The sequence below is a fragment of the Ochotona curzoniae genome, unplaced genomic scaffold (assembly GCF_017591425.1).
Source record: "Ochotona curzoniae isolate NIBS_2020 unplaced genomic scaffold, NIBS_Ocur_1.0 contig_291, whole genome shotgun sequence".
Lineage (NCBI taxonomy): Eukaryota > Metazoa > Chordata > Mammalia > Lagomorpha > Ochotonidae > Ochotona > Ochotona curzoniae.
Genome location: NW_024465649.1, coordinates 4,751,547 through 4,768,787, shown reverse-complemented (window position 1 = coordinate 4,768,787; position 17,241 = coordinate 4,751,547). Strand labels below are relative to the sequence as shown.

The 17,241-nt window shown below is 41.3% G+C and overlaps 1 protein-coding gene across 1 annotated transcript in view; it reads right to left on the bottom strand.

Annotated features, from left to right (window-relative positions):
* DOCK7 (dedicator of cytokinesis 7) overlaps window positions 1-17,241 on the bottom strand; it is a 212,183-nt gene that overhangs the window by 145,728 nt on the left and 49,214 nt on the right. Inside the window, exons 3-8 of the mRNA XM_040978438.1 lie at window positions 9,242-9,417; window positions 9,002-9,070; window positions 4,967-5,096; window positions 4,654-4,866; window positions 3,964-4,049; window positions 2-68 (exon numbers count right to left, since the gene is read on the bottom strand). Coding sequence (XP_040834372.1) covers window positions 2-68; window positions 3,964-4,049; window positions 4,654-4,866; window positions 4,967-5,096; window positions 9,002-9,070; window positions 9,242-9,417 — 741 coding nt within the window. The remainder of the gene's footprint in view (window position 1; window positions 69-3,963; window positions 4,050-4,653; window positions 4,867-4,966; window positions 5,097-9,001; window positions 9,071-9,241; window positions 9,418-17,241) is intronic.

Here is a 17,241-nt window from a genome sequence, read left to right as displayed (position 1 = left end):
CCTTTTTCTTTTCCTTGACATCATATAAAGCCAAACTTGCGAAAATGGGTTCAATTTCAATTTCAAACCTTTGTGAAAAGGATCGAATAATTTTAAATAAACACAGCTGGAAAGATTCTAACTCCAAAATAAAATTACTTAAATATCATGAAATTTTATATATCTGTGCCTAGGCCGATATTACCCTTCTTCGTGCATGTCTTCCACAGTCTGTACCAACCACCACCTCTCCAGATAATCAGCCTCAATTTCTCTAGAGAGAACTCACCACAAATTTTCTAAAATCCTTATGCCTTTTTATATACATTTTGTGGCACTAATTACTTTTTAACCTATAATTTGGTTCTTTACATATGTTTGTTCTTTAAATATGTTTGTTCTACAATAAGCTTAAATAATAATGGCCTAAAATTACAAATCAATCATTTTATGCTAACAATTTAGAAAAGGCATACTCCAGCTGAAGGCAACTGTTCAGGTTGCTTTGTATCTAGGCAAGTGTTAACACTGCTGGGAAAAAGCAGTCAGTAGCTGGGTAGGCACTGAGGGCCTGGTTAATACCAACTCTGTGTTAACTATACCAGTGTGCCAACACAGCTACCTAATTTTTTTTAAAGATCTGAGAGGAAGGGGATGGATGAAGCACCCACTGTCACCATGGGTGCAAAACAGTCAAGGCCATCCCACCACCATCACTGCCACCACAAGTGTGCATTGCTAAGGAGTGTGAGACAGGGCACAGATCAGAATGGGGGTCACTGAGGGCTCATCTGACATATATGATTTCTGTAGTCTTCCACAATCAGGTTACAGCACTGTAGGTAATTGAGGGAGCTGACACGGGGTGGATCAGGAGGAATCCAGAGGATCTACCAGGGTCAGGCCAAACATATGCAAACAAGAACTGGGGTTGGGGGTGGACCAAGCCAGAGTAGGTTGTAGCATCCACCAGTACTCAAAAGTGCCGTGTTTGAGAGCCAAAGCACCTGCCAGTGTGTGCAATACCCAGGGCTAGGGGCAGATCAGGCCAGGCTAGACCATAGCACCTGATGGCACATGTGAAAGAGAGACAGGGGAAGGGTAGGCCAGGCTAGGCTGCACCACCTGACAGCAAAAGCCTAGGGGTGGGCCAGGCCAAGTTAGGCTGCAGCACCCACCAGTGCGTATAAGAGCCGGATCTGGAGGTGCAGTGAGCCAGGTGCACAGAGTAGTTGCATCCAGAAGCAGGCTGGACTATATCACACTACAGCACCCTACGTAAAGCTGGTAAAGCTGGACTCGGCTGGGCTGTAGTAAGCTAGCAAAAATGAAAACCGGGTCTGGGGATAGGTCTGATAGGGATCCTCAAGGGTCTTTCCAACTAGACTACAGCACTGTTAGTGGAAGTAAGATCTAGGTCTTTGGGTGGATTGGGCCAGGCTGCAGCATCTGCTGGTGAAAGTGAAAACTGGATCTGGGGGAAGACCTGGAAGGAATCCTGATTTCCTAGCATTTCTAGGCACTTAGGAAATTCATAGCTTCATATCACCTTTACTATGCCTAGAAGTGATTTCCTGGAGCCCGCATTATGGGACAGAACATTAAGTTGCTGCCTACAATACCAGCTCCACTTTTAATCCAGATCTCTAGTAAACATGTCTGGAAAAACAGCACAAGATGATCCAAGTACTTGGGCCTTGCTACCCACATGGGAGATAGCAGAGTTCCTAGCACATGGCTTTGGACTGGCCCAGCCCTGGCTATTACAGTCATTTAGGACATGAACCAGTGGATGGAAAATTCTCTCATTTTCTCTCTCTTCATCTCTCTGTCTCCAAATCTCTCTTTAACTCTGCCTTTAAACAAATATTTTTTTTAAATGTGGTTTCCTTGAATGTCAAGCTGACAATATTATAGTCTTAATGTTAAAAAACATTTTTCTCATACAGGAACTTCTTAAAAGGCTATGATTGGAGAATATATGGTTAGAAATTATTGTCAACTATTATGTAAGTCTCCACAATTAAGCTGTCATGGGCTGACATGGTGACACAGCAGGCTAATACTCCTCCCTATAGTGTCACCATCTCACACATGGATACCACTTTGTGTCCTAGCTGTTCCACTTCCCATGCAGCTTTCTTAAAGCCTTGGAACCCTGCACCCCAATGGGAGGCCCATAAGAAGCTGCTGGCTGCTGGCTTTGGATTTGCTTAGCTCAAGCTATGGTAGCCATTTGGGGAATATATAAACAGACAGAACCTCTCTCTCTGTCTCTTCTTTTCTATGAATCTGATCTGCCTTTCTAATAACAATAAATGAATCTTTAAAAAAATGTTATCATTGTTAGCTTCCCACTGACATGCACAATGGTAGGGTGCAGCTGATGGCTTAAGCACCCATGTGACAGACCCAGAAGGAGTTGAATGTTCCTGGCTTTGGGCTGGGGTAGCACTGGCTCAAGCAGGCATCTGAGAAGTAAACCAGCAGATGGAGAGTCCGCCAACCCCTCTCCTCTTTCTGTGGCTTTCAAATAAATAATATAGTCCCTAACACAGAATCCAAACAGACATTTTTAAAAAGGTGACCTTTATGATATACAAATTATATTTTAAAAATCTGCTAAAAAACAAGGAATATTTTAAATTAAGAACTAAGTTAAGTTATGTATCTAGGTAGACAAAAGACTCTGTTCACTTAATTAACAAAACTTACAGATATATTTAACCAGATACATAAATGCCTTAAGTTTCAAGGAAAGAAACTGCCAAAAGTACATGGAAAAATGATTTGTGTCTCTATAAGCTGCTTCTCTTAAAAGGCTCTATGGAATGAAATTAGTCTTTTTAAAATCAGAACTACTAATTGATTTATACTATTACATAATATAGTAACAATTTTGAGTATGGCATCTGCTCTTCAGTTACTGACTGCATAATAATGAGCACGCAAGTTAACATCTGCTAATCCTGTAAATCCTGGTTTTCTCATTCATATAAGGAAGTAAATATCTACCCTACAGAATTAATTACTTTTAATACAACACAGAGAAAGACTTTGTAAATCCAAGTACAAACACAAAATATAACACCTCAGTGATATTAGCAGAAGTCATTTAGCATTTTTAAAAGAAGGAAAATACACACTGCAAAATCATAAAGAAAAAAAGTTTACCAATCATTTGTTCTGGGCCACCCAATGCAATTATAGGTGGGACTCCAAATGCAGTAATTCTATAACCAGATAATTTTTGAATTCATAATTTTTTAAGGCCTGTGAATGATGTTACAGATAAACAAGTGGGGACCCAGCGTGGTGGCCTAGTGGCTAAAGCCCTCGCCTTGCATGCACCGGGATCACATATGGGCACTGGTTCATGTCCCAGTGGCCCCACTTCCCATCCAGCTCCCTGTCTGTGGCCTGGAAGGCAGTCGAGGACGGCCCAAAGCCTTGGGACTCTGCATCCACATGGGAGAACCAGAAGAAACTCCTGGTTCCTGATTAGCTCAGATGTGGCCATTGCGAGTGCTTTGGGAATCAATCAGTGAATGGAAGAGCTTCTTCTCTGTCTCTCCTCCTCTCTGTATATCTGATTTTCCAATAAAAATAAATAAATCTTTAAAAAAATCATACAAATAGTCCTTGGCAGTAAAAGTTTCCCCATTTCTACTTTAAGGAAAAAGATACTTCGTTTTTATATTCTCCATTCAAGAAGAGCATCTGATAATTACCAAAAATTTCAAGGATCGTTTTTTTCTAATTTCTAAGATTATTCCATAGATGTGCCAAAGTGTTATCTTATTTGTGAACCAAATATAATCTAAAGTTTAGACTCTTTCATAAGTTTGCTAAATGTATTCTAAATTATGCACAGAACAATATTTCTCAAAAGGATACAAATCCAAGATTGAAATTAAGATTTTGCTAAACTCAAGATCATACCTTGGAAAATCAAAGTTACATAATAAAAGAAAAAATACTCACTTGAGAGATAAACATTTTACAAGAAGTCTTTGACCAAAATGTTCTTTGGGTACATCAGGAATACTAAGTCGTTCTATTGGTTCTTCCTATAAATTGACAAATAACACCAAACTAAATCTGCGTATCACATTTCAACACTTTATGATTTTTAAAGAATTTATATTACTAATCCTCTTAGTCTTTACAACCAAACATTGGAAGAAAAACCTGCTTATCTACAAACAAAAGTTGCTTGATCATAAGTATGTACAATTCACAGAAGCTAGTCATTAAGAATAATAAATTGGCTGGAATGAAATGTGTGTTTCAGGGAGTTGCAGTCGCTCTAGTGGTTAACACCCACAGCAGAGTGCCCAGGTTCACCTTCCATCTAGCTTCCGACTCCAGCTTCTGCACAATGCAGACCTAGGAGGCTACACCCATGGGGGATTTGGTTTGTTTTCTTGGCTTCAACTCCACCCTAGTCCCATTCTTGTTTGACACTGAAGAAAAGAACCAGCAACAGGAGCTTCTTTTCTCACTCTGTCTCTCAGATTTTAAAAAAATTAATTTAAGAAGTTTCATTTACAAAACTAACAACTACACTTCACTCAAGTTTTATTCTATATTACTGTAATAGTATGTATAAATCATACTCCTATAAGATCTATCTTAATCATCATTTACTTCATCATGTACAAATATCTATACCTCATCTGGTGACGGATGCAAAGCAAAGAGTTCTTTATGGCGGTTGGACTTCCTTTGGTCATCATTCTGACGGTCGATTTCTTCATTTGGAGTTCGGTCAAGTAAATTGGGAAGCAAAGCATCAGGAAGCGAATTTTTCAAGTCAAAGATGCTACAGGCCCAACTACCCCTAGGGGTATCATCTATTGACATTGAACGTCTTTTAAGATCATCCTGTCATGCAGAAGATTAAATATGAATATGTTAATGCACAGAAATTAAACTATTTATAAATAACTTGTTATAATCATTGAACATTGAACAAAAGTATTACTTGCTCATCCTGGTAGCTGTTGCCATCTGGAGCTTCATCAGTTTCAAACACCTGTTTTGGCAAACCTTTTTGCCTCTCTTTCTGTTTATCTAATGTATTGGGATTAAATCCGGTTCCCAGTTTATGGTATCTATTAAAAATAAAATACTTAAATAAACATCAAATTTGAAAATTGTTTCACTTTTTCAGCCTATTACATAGTAAGCCAAGTATTTTCCATATTATTTCTTTACATAAGAAAAACTCATTCCGACACTTTAGTGTGCTAAAGACTTATTCACAGGGTTTAAGAACATTTCCAATCATGGCCCAAAATCGTGGTATATCAGGTTAAGCTGCCAACTTCAAAACTAACATTCCATATCACAGCTCTGCCACTACAGTCCCAGCCACTTCAGTTCTAACAGTTCTGATCCAGACCTAACAACTTGGAAGGCACTAAAAGATGGCTCAAGTACCTGGACATCAGCACCCACACAGAAGACCTTAGTGGGAGTTCTAAACTCCTGGCTTTTGTCTGGCCCAACCCAGGCCATCGCAGCCATTACAGGAATAAATCAGCAGATAAAGGATCTCTTGCTCTGTCTCTCCATCTCTAAGTGTCAAACTGCTTTTCAAATAAATAAATCTCTAAACAACAACAACAAAAAAATTAGAAAACAAAATTGCAGGGCCCAGCACGATAGCATAGCAGCTAAATTCCTCACCTTGAATGTGCCAGGACTCCATATAGGTACCAGTTCAAATCCCGGCAACCCTATTCCCATCCATCTCCCTGCTTGTGGCCTGCGAAAGCGGTCAAGGATGGCCCAAAGCCTTGGGACCCTGCACCCACATGGGAGACTCAGAAGAGGCTCCTAGCACTTGGCTCTGGATTGGCTCAGGTCTGGGTGTTGCGGCCACTTGTTGAGTGAATTAGCAGATGAAAGATCTTCCTCTCTGTCTCTCCTCCTCTCTGTATTTATCTGACTTTGCAATAAAAATAAAATAAATCTTAAAAAATAAAAAAAACACTGCTAAGAAAGGGTAGGGATTTCTGCTGACACTGCTATGCACACATAGTCCAGGAAGTTCCACGGTAACCAAATATCTAACATTTGTTCCAGGCCCCTTTCTACAGTGTTTAATGCTCCTGAACTTAAAGCACCACTAAAGCTTGCATATATACATGCAAAATCTTCAGAAACTTCACAGAAAACATATATAATGTGAAAAACAAAAATGGGCTTAAAATTTGGGGGGCAAAATAAGCTTATCTTTCAACCAAATCTTTCCACAAATTTTTTGAAGTCTGTATATATCCCTTCTTTAGACTAATCTGTGTTGTGATTTTTTCACTATGCTCTAATCACTCCTGCCTTTCAAAGGTACCTCACAACTTCTGGTTCACCACAAGGACCCCTTTTCTCTCCCACTTTTCAGCACAAGTAATGAATGATATCTAGCACAAAAGAAAAAGCATAACCTTTAGAATCTGATGCCCTTGGCTCCAGCCTTCACTATCTCACGTTATGGCTTATTGGATGAATCACGTACCTCCTGTGGGCTCAGCACACAGTAAATATTCATAAACTCCTTTACACTCCCTCACTCTCTGCCTATACAAGCCCATGACCAGAATTAAATAGCAGAAATCATGATTTAGAGGTTACTATATTTGACAACTATTAAAATTTCTGATTATAGGCTTCCAATATGTAAACCTAAACACTTCTGAATTATCTGACCAAGGAACAGTGTTATTCAATAATTTCTAAAATCTGGCTGGTAGAATACATAACCAAAATAGTAACTTCATAAAAGCAATTCTTCCATATAAAGGACAACAGATTGTATTTTTTATGAGGTCACAATAGAACTAAAAAACATTTCAGCATTATCCCTCATAGTGATACCTAACATCACATTACACCCAATGAAACAAGGCAGCAGCCAGGAAGGCAAAGCTGTGAGCAAAGAGCATATTAATTTGTGAGGACTGCTTGGGTGGGGTCCGTGCAGTAGGTGTAGATTGCATGAAGGTGTGAAGAGAACAGCTCCCCTGCTTGGCAGGGCCCGGGGGAGCTTCCAGCTGTTTGGCAAGGCCCAGCAGATTTCTCTCTGACCACCTTGACGCAGTCTCACCCCCATTTGCATAGACACTCAAGCACCCCACTAAGAATTCTGTAATCTATTGAGGCATTGTTGTTTGCCCCTGTGAGATGGTTTTTGTAACCAGTGAGAGCTTGAGAGTTAATGTCACTGATAATGTCTTGGTGAGCGGGCCTTTGACCATTTACACGCAGGAGCACAATTAAGCCTGTGCCATTTCTGGACACTTTATTGGGTACTTAACCATTGCCTCAGAATCTGGCCCAGACATGTAGCACACCTTTGGGAAAGGGCTTGATAAATATCCTAAACATTAATGCAAGTGATGGGAGTGAGAGCTGAAACTGCTATGACAATAAATATAGTTATTGTTATCTCAAAGGCTAGCCTATCTTTGCAGTTTCTTTGGAGCATTGAAAATGTAGCTGTTTTAACCACTTTCATAATTTTTTAACTAGAGGAAATATAGGACGATTTTATTAACATCAAAGAGATATACTTTTGATTTTATTTGATTGCTTATGAGGTTGTGGAGCCTGCAGTTGTGGGGGAATTTAATGTTTGAAACTTTTTGTCTTAGATCCTTATGCTTTTTCTCTTTTGATGTATTTCTCCCATTAAGTGATAGATAAGTTGTGAAAATAAAATGTAGTAGAAATATTTTACTGATTAGTAGGAAACCATCTGTGCCTTGGCCTTGGAGTTCTGGCTGTCACCTAATGACTACTTCTGAAGAATGAATACCGGCTTGCTTTAAAGAAACTGATTATAGTAAATTACAGAATTATCTTTCAGAGCACCTGGTTGACCATGAAGTAAAAATTAATTGAACATCTGTGCATTCTGTCTTTAGAGTTCTAAAGTTAAAGATAAAAAAATCAAATGTGCAGAGGCTTGTGATGTGTCTAAGTAAATAAAAAGGACAGCTTCTTGAACAAAAGAGCAGCAAGAAGGCACCAAGTGACAGTGTCTGTGTCTTTCTTTATCGCCAACTCCACGCACCCTTCTCGAGCTCCGAACTCAGCTGGAGCTGGATTCTGGCAAAACAGATTACTTCATTGGTAAAAAACTCAAGTCATAATAGAATTTACCAGTACCTCAGTCATTGTATTTCCTTTGAAAACATAAAATAAGGCTAGAAAGTTTCACTATGAAGATCCTACCTTATACAAATTAACAAAAGAAAAGTAGCTTAATTTTCTTATTCTGCTTATATATCAAACACAACTCACTAGAAAAACAAATTTCATTGTAGAACAGGGCATTATTTTTTATAAACAGGTCATGAGCCTGTAAATACTTAATTGATTACCAAAGCAGAGATCTTTTAAGAGTTTGCTCTAGAAAATAGCCTTTTCAATTTAATGTAACTATAAAGTGTCACTCAATTGGGATTACTTTTGCGAAAGACAAATTATTCATAATATTTATCCATGATTTCCTACAGAATTAGACTAAAAACAATTAACATTAATCCTTAATGATTTTGATAACATAAAAATAGTATCTCCACAAACATAATATTTTATGAGGAAAGTAAGCAAAATTGCAGACCCCTGAGAAGAAAATAATCTATGAAGATTCTTTTGTTCAGGATGGACTATCAATGAAACTGCTGGATATATCTTGACAATCGGATGCTGGACTGTCTAACATTGTATTCTTAAATAGCAGAATGATGGACAAATGACTGCTTATGAAAGACTATACTACTATAATAATGTGGGGGAAATCAGTTGGGGAGAAGGAATTTTAGGAGGGGGTAAGGAAAATCTCAGAACCTACGCAATTGTATCATAAAATTAAAAATAAAATAGAAGGAAAAAAAGATTATTTTATTCAACAATCATGCATAAGTGAGTTCTGAGGTATTGTTACTAATCTATGTTAATCCATTCATAAATCTATTCAGTTTTATCAAATATTGCAATAAACATGACTTACTTTCTGTTCACAATTGCCCAGTCTTCTGTATAACTTCTTATACAATCTCTAACATGTGGATCCATTTCACTATTGTAAAAAAGAAAATATATTTATCATTTAGACAGAAAAACTGCTGCTTGTGAATCTGGTTGCTGTAGTTCTTATTCCTATAACAAGAAACGACATGACCACAAGAAGCGGAACATAAACAAAATAATAGAAGGCAGCCTTTCTATAATCCCATGAAAGCCTCTTTACCTTTCTTCAGGCACAGCTGAAACAAGGGTTCTGCAGTCCCTAGGACTGTAAATTACTTCAATGTCATCAGGAGGAAATTCAATCAAGTCCCGTAAAGGCCCAGAATCCACCGATAATGGATGAGTGAGGAGGTAATCTTCCAAATCCACGGGATCCACTGCTTCCGTGAGGGGCACCTTCACGCGGGGCAGGGAGTGAGAGAATGCAGAAAGGAGCAGGTGACTCCATGCATTTTAAATACTAAGGAAAATACATTATTCTTAAAGGTAGTATGTTTTCAACTTAGTAAGTTCTTCATAAATATGTAACAATCATTCATCCAGAAGCACAACAAAAACCAAGTTTTGACTTTTTGTACTTCTTTATGCTTTTGGACATAATCTATACAGCCTTCTTTGGCTTTCTCCTAACTCACATAAAAATAATAGTAAATAACAGCTCTGTTATATTTCACTGTTTTTAACAAACTCATTGAAAAGATTCTTTATCTTTTATCTTTGAAATCTTCATTACGAAGTTTAGAAACAGAGATCTTACTTTACTTACTTATCTTGACCATTGTGATGAAAACATAACCAGACTGGTGGTTAAAACAGGTGCTCAACAAGTTCTCCACATCCTAATCCCTTACCTTAATATGGAAAAAATAAACCAATAAAAATATTTGCAGATACTAGATTTATTTAAAAAAATATTTACTTATTTTAATTGCAAAAGTTAGATGTATAGAGGAGAAGAGCTAGAGAGAAATATCTTCCATCCAACAATTCATTCCCCAAGTGACTGCAATGGCCAGTGCTGCACCGATCCAAAGCCAGGAGCCAGGAACTTCTTCCAGGTCTCCCGCACGGGTTCAGGGTCCCAAGGCCTTGGGCAGTCCTCAACTGCTTTTTCCCAGGCCACAATCAGGGAGCTGGATGGGAAGTGGAGCTGCCGGGATTAGAACCGGCGACCATATGGGATCCCTGTGCATTCAAGGTGAGGACTTTAGCCACCAGGCTATGACGCCGGGCCAAGATACTAGATTTCTTAAATGAAGATATTTTCCTGGATTATGTGAACAGGCCACAAAATTGATTGCATATAATCTATAAAGAGAGACAGAGGGGTTGGTAAAAATGAACATACAAAAAGAGATGAAAGATGACGGCAGAAAGAGAAATCTGAATATTCTAGTATTAAAGATACAACTGACAAGCCTCTAGAAGAGGAAAGAAACAGGAAGCATTTCTTGGAGGCAATATGACCTTGTTAAAAACCTTGCTGAAATAAATAAATGATTTAAAAGACTGGTTAAAAAGGTAATACTATATATTTTACCATTATATAAGGGCACTCCCAAATTGTTCATAAGAAATGTGTATTATGGAAAACTGCATAAAATTCAAATTTGTTTGCACTAAAATAAACTTATCTTTTTAAAAAAGATTTACTTGTTCATTTGTTTATTTGGAAGCCAGAAAGAGACATGAAAAAGGAAAGAACGTTTTCCATTTCTTGGCTCATTCCCCAAATGGCCACAAGAGCCAGGGACAAACCAGGAGCCAGGAAGTTTATGTCTCCCACCTGGATGGCAGGAACTCAAGTGCTTGAGCCACTACTGGCTGTTTTCAAGGTACACACTGCTGGCTCAGGAGAAAGGCAGCCAGGATTCAAACTGGCACTTAAACACAGAACACAGATATTGTAAGAATCAGTTTAAACCACTGGACCAGAAATCTCACTCCAAGTTTACCTTTTAAATGTTTTTCCATGAATTTTTTGGAATGTTAATGTATATTATCTATGTACTATATATTGTACATATGTGTAAAACTGGTAATTTTTAATTTCTAATTCAGTTTTGCTCTGGTATTGTTTCTGGTATTTCTCAGGTATTATTTCTAGTTCAGTTTTGCTCAGGTACATTTCAAGGCCAGACTAGGTATTGATTCCTGCTGGACTATGTGAAAGCTGTGTCTGGGTGCAGACCAGGTAGCACTGGGCAACAACAACCAACAACAAGAACCAGAATGGGTGTGGCCGGCTGAGCAAGGCCACTTTTCTCACCAGGTCAGGAGGTGGACAAAGTTAACCTTGGCCAACAATCCACTGGTGTGCACGAGAACTGCCACTGGGAAGAGGAGACTCGATGGAGGAGCTTGGGAAACTCCTTCATTGGGATGCAGATCCTGCAAGAGAGTGCTTGAAGCAAGGCAAGAAGCAGCCCAGACCAAGCCAGGTTACAGTACCAGCAAGCATACATGTGGGTGAGGTCTAGGGCCAGACCAATCTGGGCCAGCATGTAACACCCACTGGCAGATCTGAGAACCAGGGCAGGGGGCAGGTGGAGCCAGATTGGCCCGCAGCACCAGCCAGTTCACAAGACCAGGACAGCAATCAGGCTGGAGTGAGATAGGCAGTAGCACCCACCAACAGAATCTGAAACTGGGAAAGACTATTTTAGGCCTGGTGGCGCAATAAGACTATGAAAGCTCAGGTGAGGTGAGTTATACCAGCCTGAGCCAAGCGGGGGCCAGGTATATGAATCCCAGGGACAGGGGATCCTCAGGGCTTTGGTAGATTCGCTTAGGTCATGGGGTTCTCATGCGTGGTGGGGGATGGGTTACTGAGCCCAAGGGATAGGGGGACTGGTGGGGTGTGGGTCACTTGGCCCAGATCCTGTGGCCCACCTTCTAGGTATATGTTGGTTCTGTGAACCCTGGGGTGCGGAATCTGGATGGGCTTGCGTCTCCAGGTCTGGGTCCCAAGGCTTGCATACTAGGTGGGTGCAGGGTTGGTGAGCCCCAGGGGTGGGGGAACTGTTGATGCTTGGGACACCTGGCCTAGCTTCTTAAACTCACCTACAAGACCATGCCCTACTTAATGAAAAAGGTGAAGCAGTGGACACAGGCCCTGTTGTAAAAGGAGATTAAAGCAGCACATTTAGTGCTGTAGCAAAGAACAGAACTAACTGGAAAACAACCCCAAACAAACGATGACAGTAAATAATTTCAGTGAATGGAGCCAATGGACATTGGGAGGGTGACATCATCTTTGGACCGGTGAAATCAACAGCATTTCAGAACTATCCAAGCCACTTGGACAGAACCCTCAGAATACGTGCACACTGAGACTCTGGGTTGATATGAGGTGGCAGTTCCTCTTCCCTGGGTACTGGGATGTGCGGAAAGTTGTGAGTGCTTTCCCCTTTGTTTCTCCCCTTCCCCCTCAGGAACAACAAGAAGAAATGGCAAATTTGGAAACAATGAGTTCACCCAATTTTCCCTATACGTTGATCTTTCCCACCTTTATCAAACATATAATAATTATTCTTTAAATAATAATAAATTTTGGGGGCCCGATGCAATAGTATAGTGTTTTATGTCCTTGCCTTGCACATGCCAGGAATCCCATATGGGCACCAGTTCTAATCCCAGCAGCCCTGCTTCCCATCCAGCTCCCTGCATGTAGCCTGGGAAAGCAGTTAAGGAAAGCCAAAGCCTTGGGACCCTACACCCATGTGGGAGACCTGGAAGAGCTCCTGTCTCCTGGCTTCAGACTGGTTCAGCTCCAGCCATTGCAATCACTTCGGGAGTGAACCATCAGATGGAAGATCTTCCTTTCTGTCTCTCCTCTCTGTATATCTGCCTTCCCAATAATAAGTAAATCTTTAAAAATAATAATAATACATTTTTTAAAGTAAGAAAAAAGATTCGATAAAATGAAAAAAAAGATGTAAATGCTACATATGAATACTTAATATAAGTCCCAAAACCTGGATGATCCTTATGTTTAAGTAATTCATATTGAACCTTTCCACAAACAATGACAAATTATATTAAGAAGCAGTATAACAATAGGGGAGGAAGACATGCTACTCCTTTAAAAACACTTTCTCATAAGATATTACTGACAACCTTGCTTTCAAAATCCACATACAAGGCCATTAGAGCAGTGTTAACTAGATTTTTTAAACGTAAACAAACAGCGAATCAGAGACAGCTGTCTGGATTAGTTTTGATTATCAAGATAAGCTACTCAAACTGCATTAAACTTTTCTGAAGTTAAAATTTCAAAGAAAGGGCCCAACATGGTGGCCTAGCAGTTAAAGTCCTCACCTTGAGCGCTTAACAGAGCACTACAGAATCTCTTCTAGGCACCACTGAGACACAATTATCTTTAACAATGACCACTGGAATCCTAGCCAGCAAATTTATTGCTGAGATCTCTTTCAAAACTTTTTGCCGTGCCACCAAAAGCTCTCAGATTGCTGATGATGACCCAAGTACTTGGGTTCCTTCCACACACAATGCAGACTCCAATACAATTCCTGGCTTCTGGTTTCCACCTATCCCTGACTGTTGCAGGCATTTAGAGAACGAATCAGAAAATGGAAGATCTCTCTTTCAAATGAAAAAAAAAAAAAAGTCAGCTATTTGACGAGTGGTTGCCTTGATCTAGAGAAGGGATACAACAGTAAAAGCTACAGAGGGATTTTTGATATAATTAAATCTCCTAAATTAATTATGATGATGGTTATGCATCTCTGTGGACATATTAAAATCCAATGAATTATACACTTTAACTGGGTGATTTACGTCTATGTAAATTCTGTTTCGATAAAGCCATCAAGAAAATCAGTTACAGGATAGATAAGTCCCTGCTGTTCAACTTTTTAACGAGCTCCTTGCTCACACACCAGGGAGGGCAGCTCAGAAGATGATCCAAGTGCGTGAACCTCGACCACTCCCATGGAAACCCAGAGGGTGTTCTTGCCTCTTGGCCTCAGCTTGACCCAGCTCTGGCTATTGAGGCCATTGGGGGAGTGAACCAAAGGGAACAGGTTCCTTTCTCTCTCTTTTATCTCTTTCTCTCTCTTCCTCCTCTTTCTCTGCCTCCCTCCCTGCTTCCCACTCTCCCTCTCTCCCCGTTTCCCTTCCTTCCACTCTCTCTCCCCATTCTCTGTCACTCTACTTACCATATAAAGTTTTAAAAAATCTAAAAAGAAAAAAAAACATTGGAAGAAGAAATTAATTTAGTTTTTTATCCAAAAACTCAAATGAGGAGCCAGTGCTGTGACACAGCGAGTCATGCCATCCCCTGGGAAGCCAGCATCTCATAAAAGGGAGATCTCATAGAAGGGAGATCAAGGCCAGTTGCTCTGCTTCAGATCCAGGTTCTTGTTAATAAACCTGGTACTACACCTGAGAAGGCAGCCAAAAATAACCCAAGTACTTGAACCCTTGCCACCAACATGGGAGACCCAGATGGAATTCCTAGATACTGACTCCGGTCTGACCCACCCAGCCATTGGGAAGATTTCTTTCTCCCTCTTCCTCTACCTCTCATTTGGCCAATCCAATAAATGAAATAGATATTAAAAAAAAAAAGTTATCTAATGCCAAATTCATGTGTTGGTCTCTTCCGGATTGTCATCTAAATAAATCAACAGTAAAGACATTTATGTGACAATAAAAGAAATTAAACATGAACTGAATAGGTGACACTAAAAAAACTGTGTTGATTTTGTTAAATGCGATAATTACATTTAAAATCTCCATGTCTTTCCATCACTTTATATTTAAAAGGATCCCTTTTGAAATTTTTGAATTTGAAAAAGCATGCAAGGACAAAAGCAGAAATCAGTAAGTAATTACAATCCTTTAAAAAGGAATTTGTGGGGCCCAGCGCGGTGGCGCAAGTGGTTAAAGGTCCTCGCCTTGCACGCCCGGGATCCCATATGGGCACCGGTTCTAATCCCGGCAGCCCCGCTTCCCTTCCAGCTCCCTGCCTGTGGCCTGGGAAAGCGGTCGAGGACGGCCCAAAGCTTTGGGACCCTGCACCCACGTGGGAGACCCGGAAGAGGCTCCTGGCTTCGGATTGGCGTAGTATGGACCCGTTGCGCTCACTTGGGGAGTGAATCATCGGATGGAAGATCTTCCTCTCTGTCTCTCCTCTCTGTACATCCGCCTTTCCAATAACAAAATAATAAAAATAAATCTTTAAAAAAAAAAGGAATTTGTGAGACCTGGCACGATAGTCTAGCAGCTAAATTCCTCACACCCAGATCCCATATGGGCGCCGGTTCTAATTTTAGCAGCCCTGCTTCCCATCCAGCTCCCTGCTTGTAGCCTGCGAAAGCGCTCAAGGATGGCCCAAAGCCTTGGGACCTTGCCCCGCGTGGGAGACCCAAAAAAGTCTCCTGGTTCCGGCTTTGGGTCGGTTCAGCTCCAGCTGTTGGCAGCCACTTGGGGAGTGAACCATCGGATGGAAGATCTTCCTCTCTGTCTCTCCTCCTCTCTATATATCTGACTTTGCAACAAAAATAAAAGGAATTCATGGCAAATATAAGCAATTAAATGTTGGGAGTTCCCCAGCCACAAGCAACTGCCTAGGTTGCTTTGTTATTTAGACAAGTGTCACACCGCTGGGAGATTCACAGCCAATAGCTGGCAGTTATTCTGGGCCTAATTAATGCTAAACTTGTATTAACTAAACCAATGTGCCAATATAGTGCAAATATAGTCTCCATATAGTCTATATGTGCAAATATAGTCTCCATATTTTTTTTTCAACAATTCATGGGGTACTCTGTGTGTAACATGGAACCATGCAGTGGAAGGAGGGAGAAATCAGGCTGGGACAAACCAGTCCAGCTACCAGGCACAAGGCATGCCAGCACAAAAAGGAGAGGATGCAGACTGCCAAGGAAAGGGGGTCTGAGGATATGTTGGAGTGGGAGCCACCAAGGGTATGTTTGACAGGAGAGGGGGGCTCCTGGGGACTTCCACAGAACAAGTTACTGCATTCTCAGGGAAACAAATGAGCGGAAATGAGTTAACTCAGAGATAGAAATATCTGGGTAAGGCCAGGGCATCCACCCATACAGAAGACCTAGGCTTGGCTAAGTAGCACCAACCACTGGACACTGGCACACAAAATCTGGGGCTATGAAACATGCCTGGTAGGGCTAAGTTACAGTACCTGCAAGGCTGCAGGACTCAACACCATGTGTGTGGACTGGGTCTGGGGACAGGCAGGTCTGGGCCAGGCTGTAGGACCCACTGGCCCACATGAAAGACAGGATAAGGTATGAGCTGCACCATGCTGGGCTAGGTCTCAACACCCACTAGCAAGACCTGAGATCGGGGGCCAGCCATTCCAGGCTGGGTTAAGGCATCCATTGGCAAACAAGATCCAGGTCTGGGAACAACCCTGGTAGGGGAAGTTTAGGGATTCTCCTACTAGGTTTCAGCTCCCACTGGTAAACGCAAGAACCAGAGGCAGGTCAGCCTTGGCTAAGCCCCAGCACCCACCATCACTTTCAAGAACCAGAATGGGGGCCCAGTGCGGTGGCGCAAGTGGTTAAAGGTCCTCGCCTTGCACGCCCGGGATCCCACATGGGCACCGGTTCTAATCCCGGCAGCCCCGCTTCCCTTCCAGCTCCCTGCCTGTGGCCTGGGAAAGCAGTCGAGGACGGCCCAAAGCTTTGGGTTCCTGCACCCGCGTGGGAGACCCAGAAGAGGCTCCTGGCTTCGGATCGGCATAGTATCGGCCCGTTGCGCTCACTTGGGGAGTGAATCATCGGACAGAAGATCTTTCTCTCTGTCTCTCTTCTCTGTATATCCGCCTTTCCAATAAAAAAAAAATAATAATAAAAATAAATCTTTAAAAAAAAAAAAAAAGAACCAGAATGGGTATGAGATGGGCTGGCAAGGACGCAGCACCTATCTGTTTACATGAGAGCCAGTTCTGGTGGCAAACCAGGCTGGACAAGGCTGTAGCTCCACTGGTGAGAGCTGGAATGGGTGGGCACCAGTCAAGCCAGGCCACAGTAACCCCAGTGAGTTCCAGGACTTGGGGTGAGCCATGTCAGGTTGGGACTAATCACCTGTTAGACAAGGGCTATCTGGGACTACGCCACAGCTCCATTGGTGAGCATAAGACCTGGAGCTGGGTTTAGGCCAGGCCAGCTGCAGCACTAGTCAGCATACGTATGGGCTAGGTGCTGGGGCAGA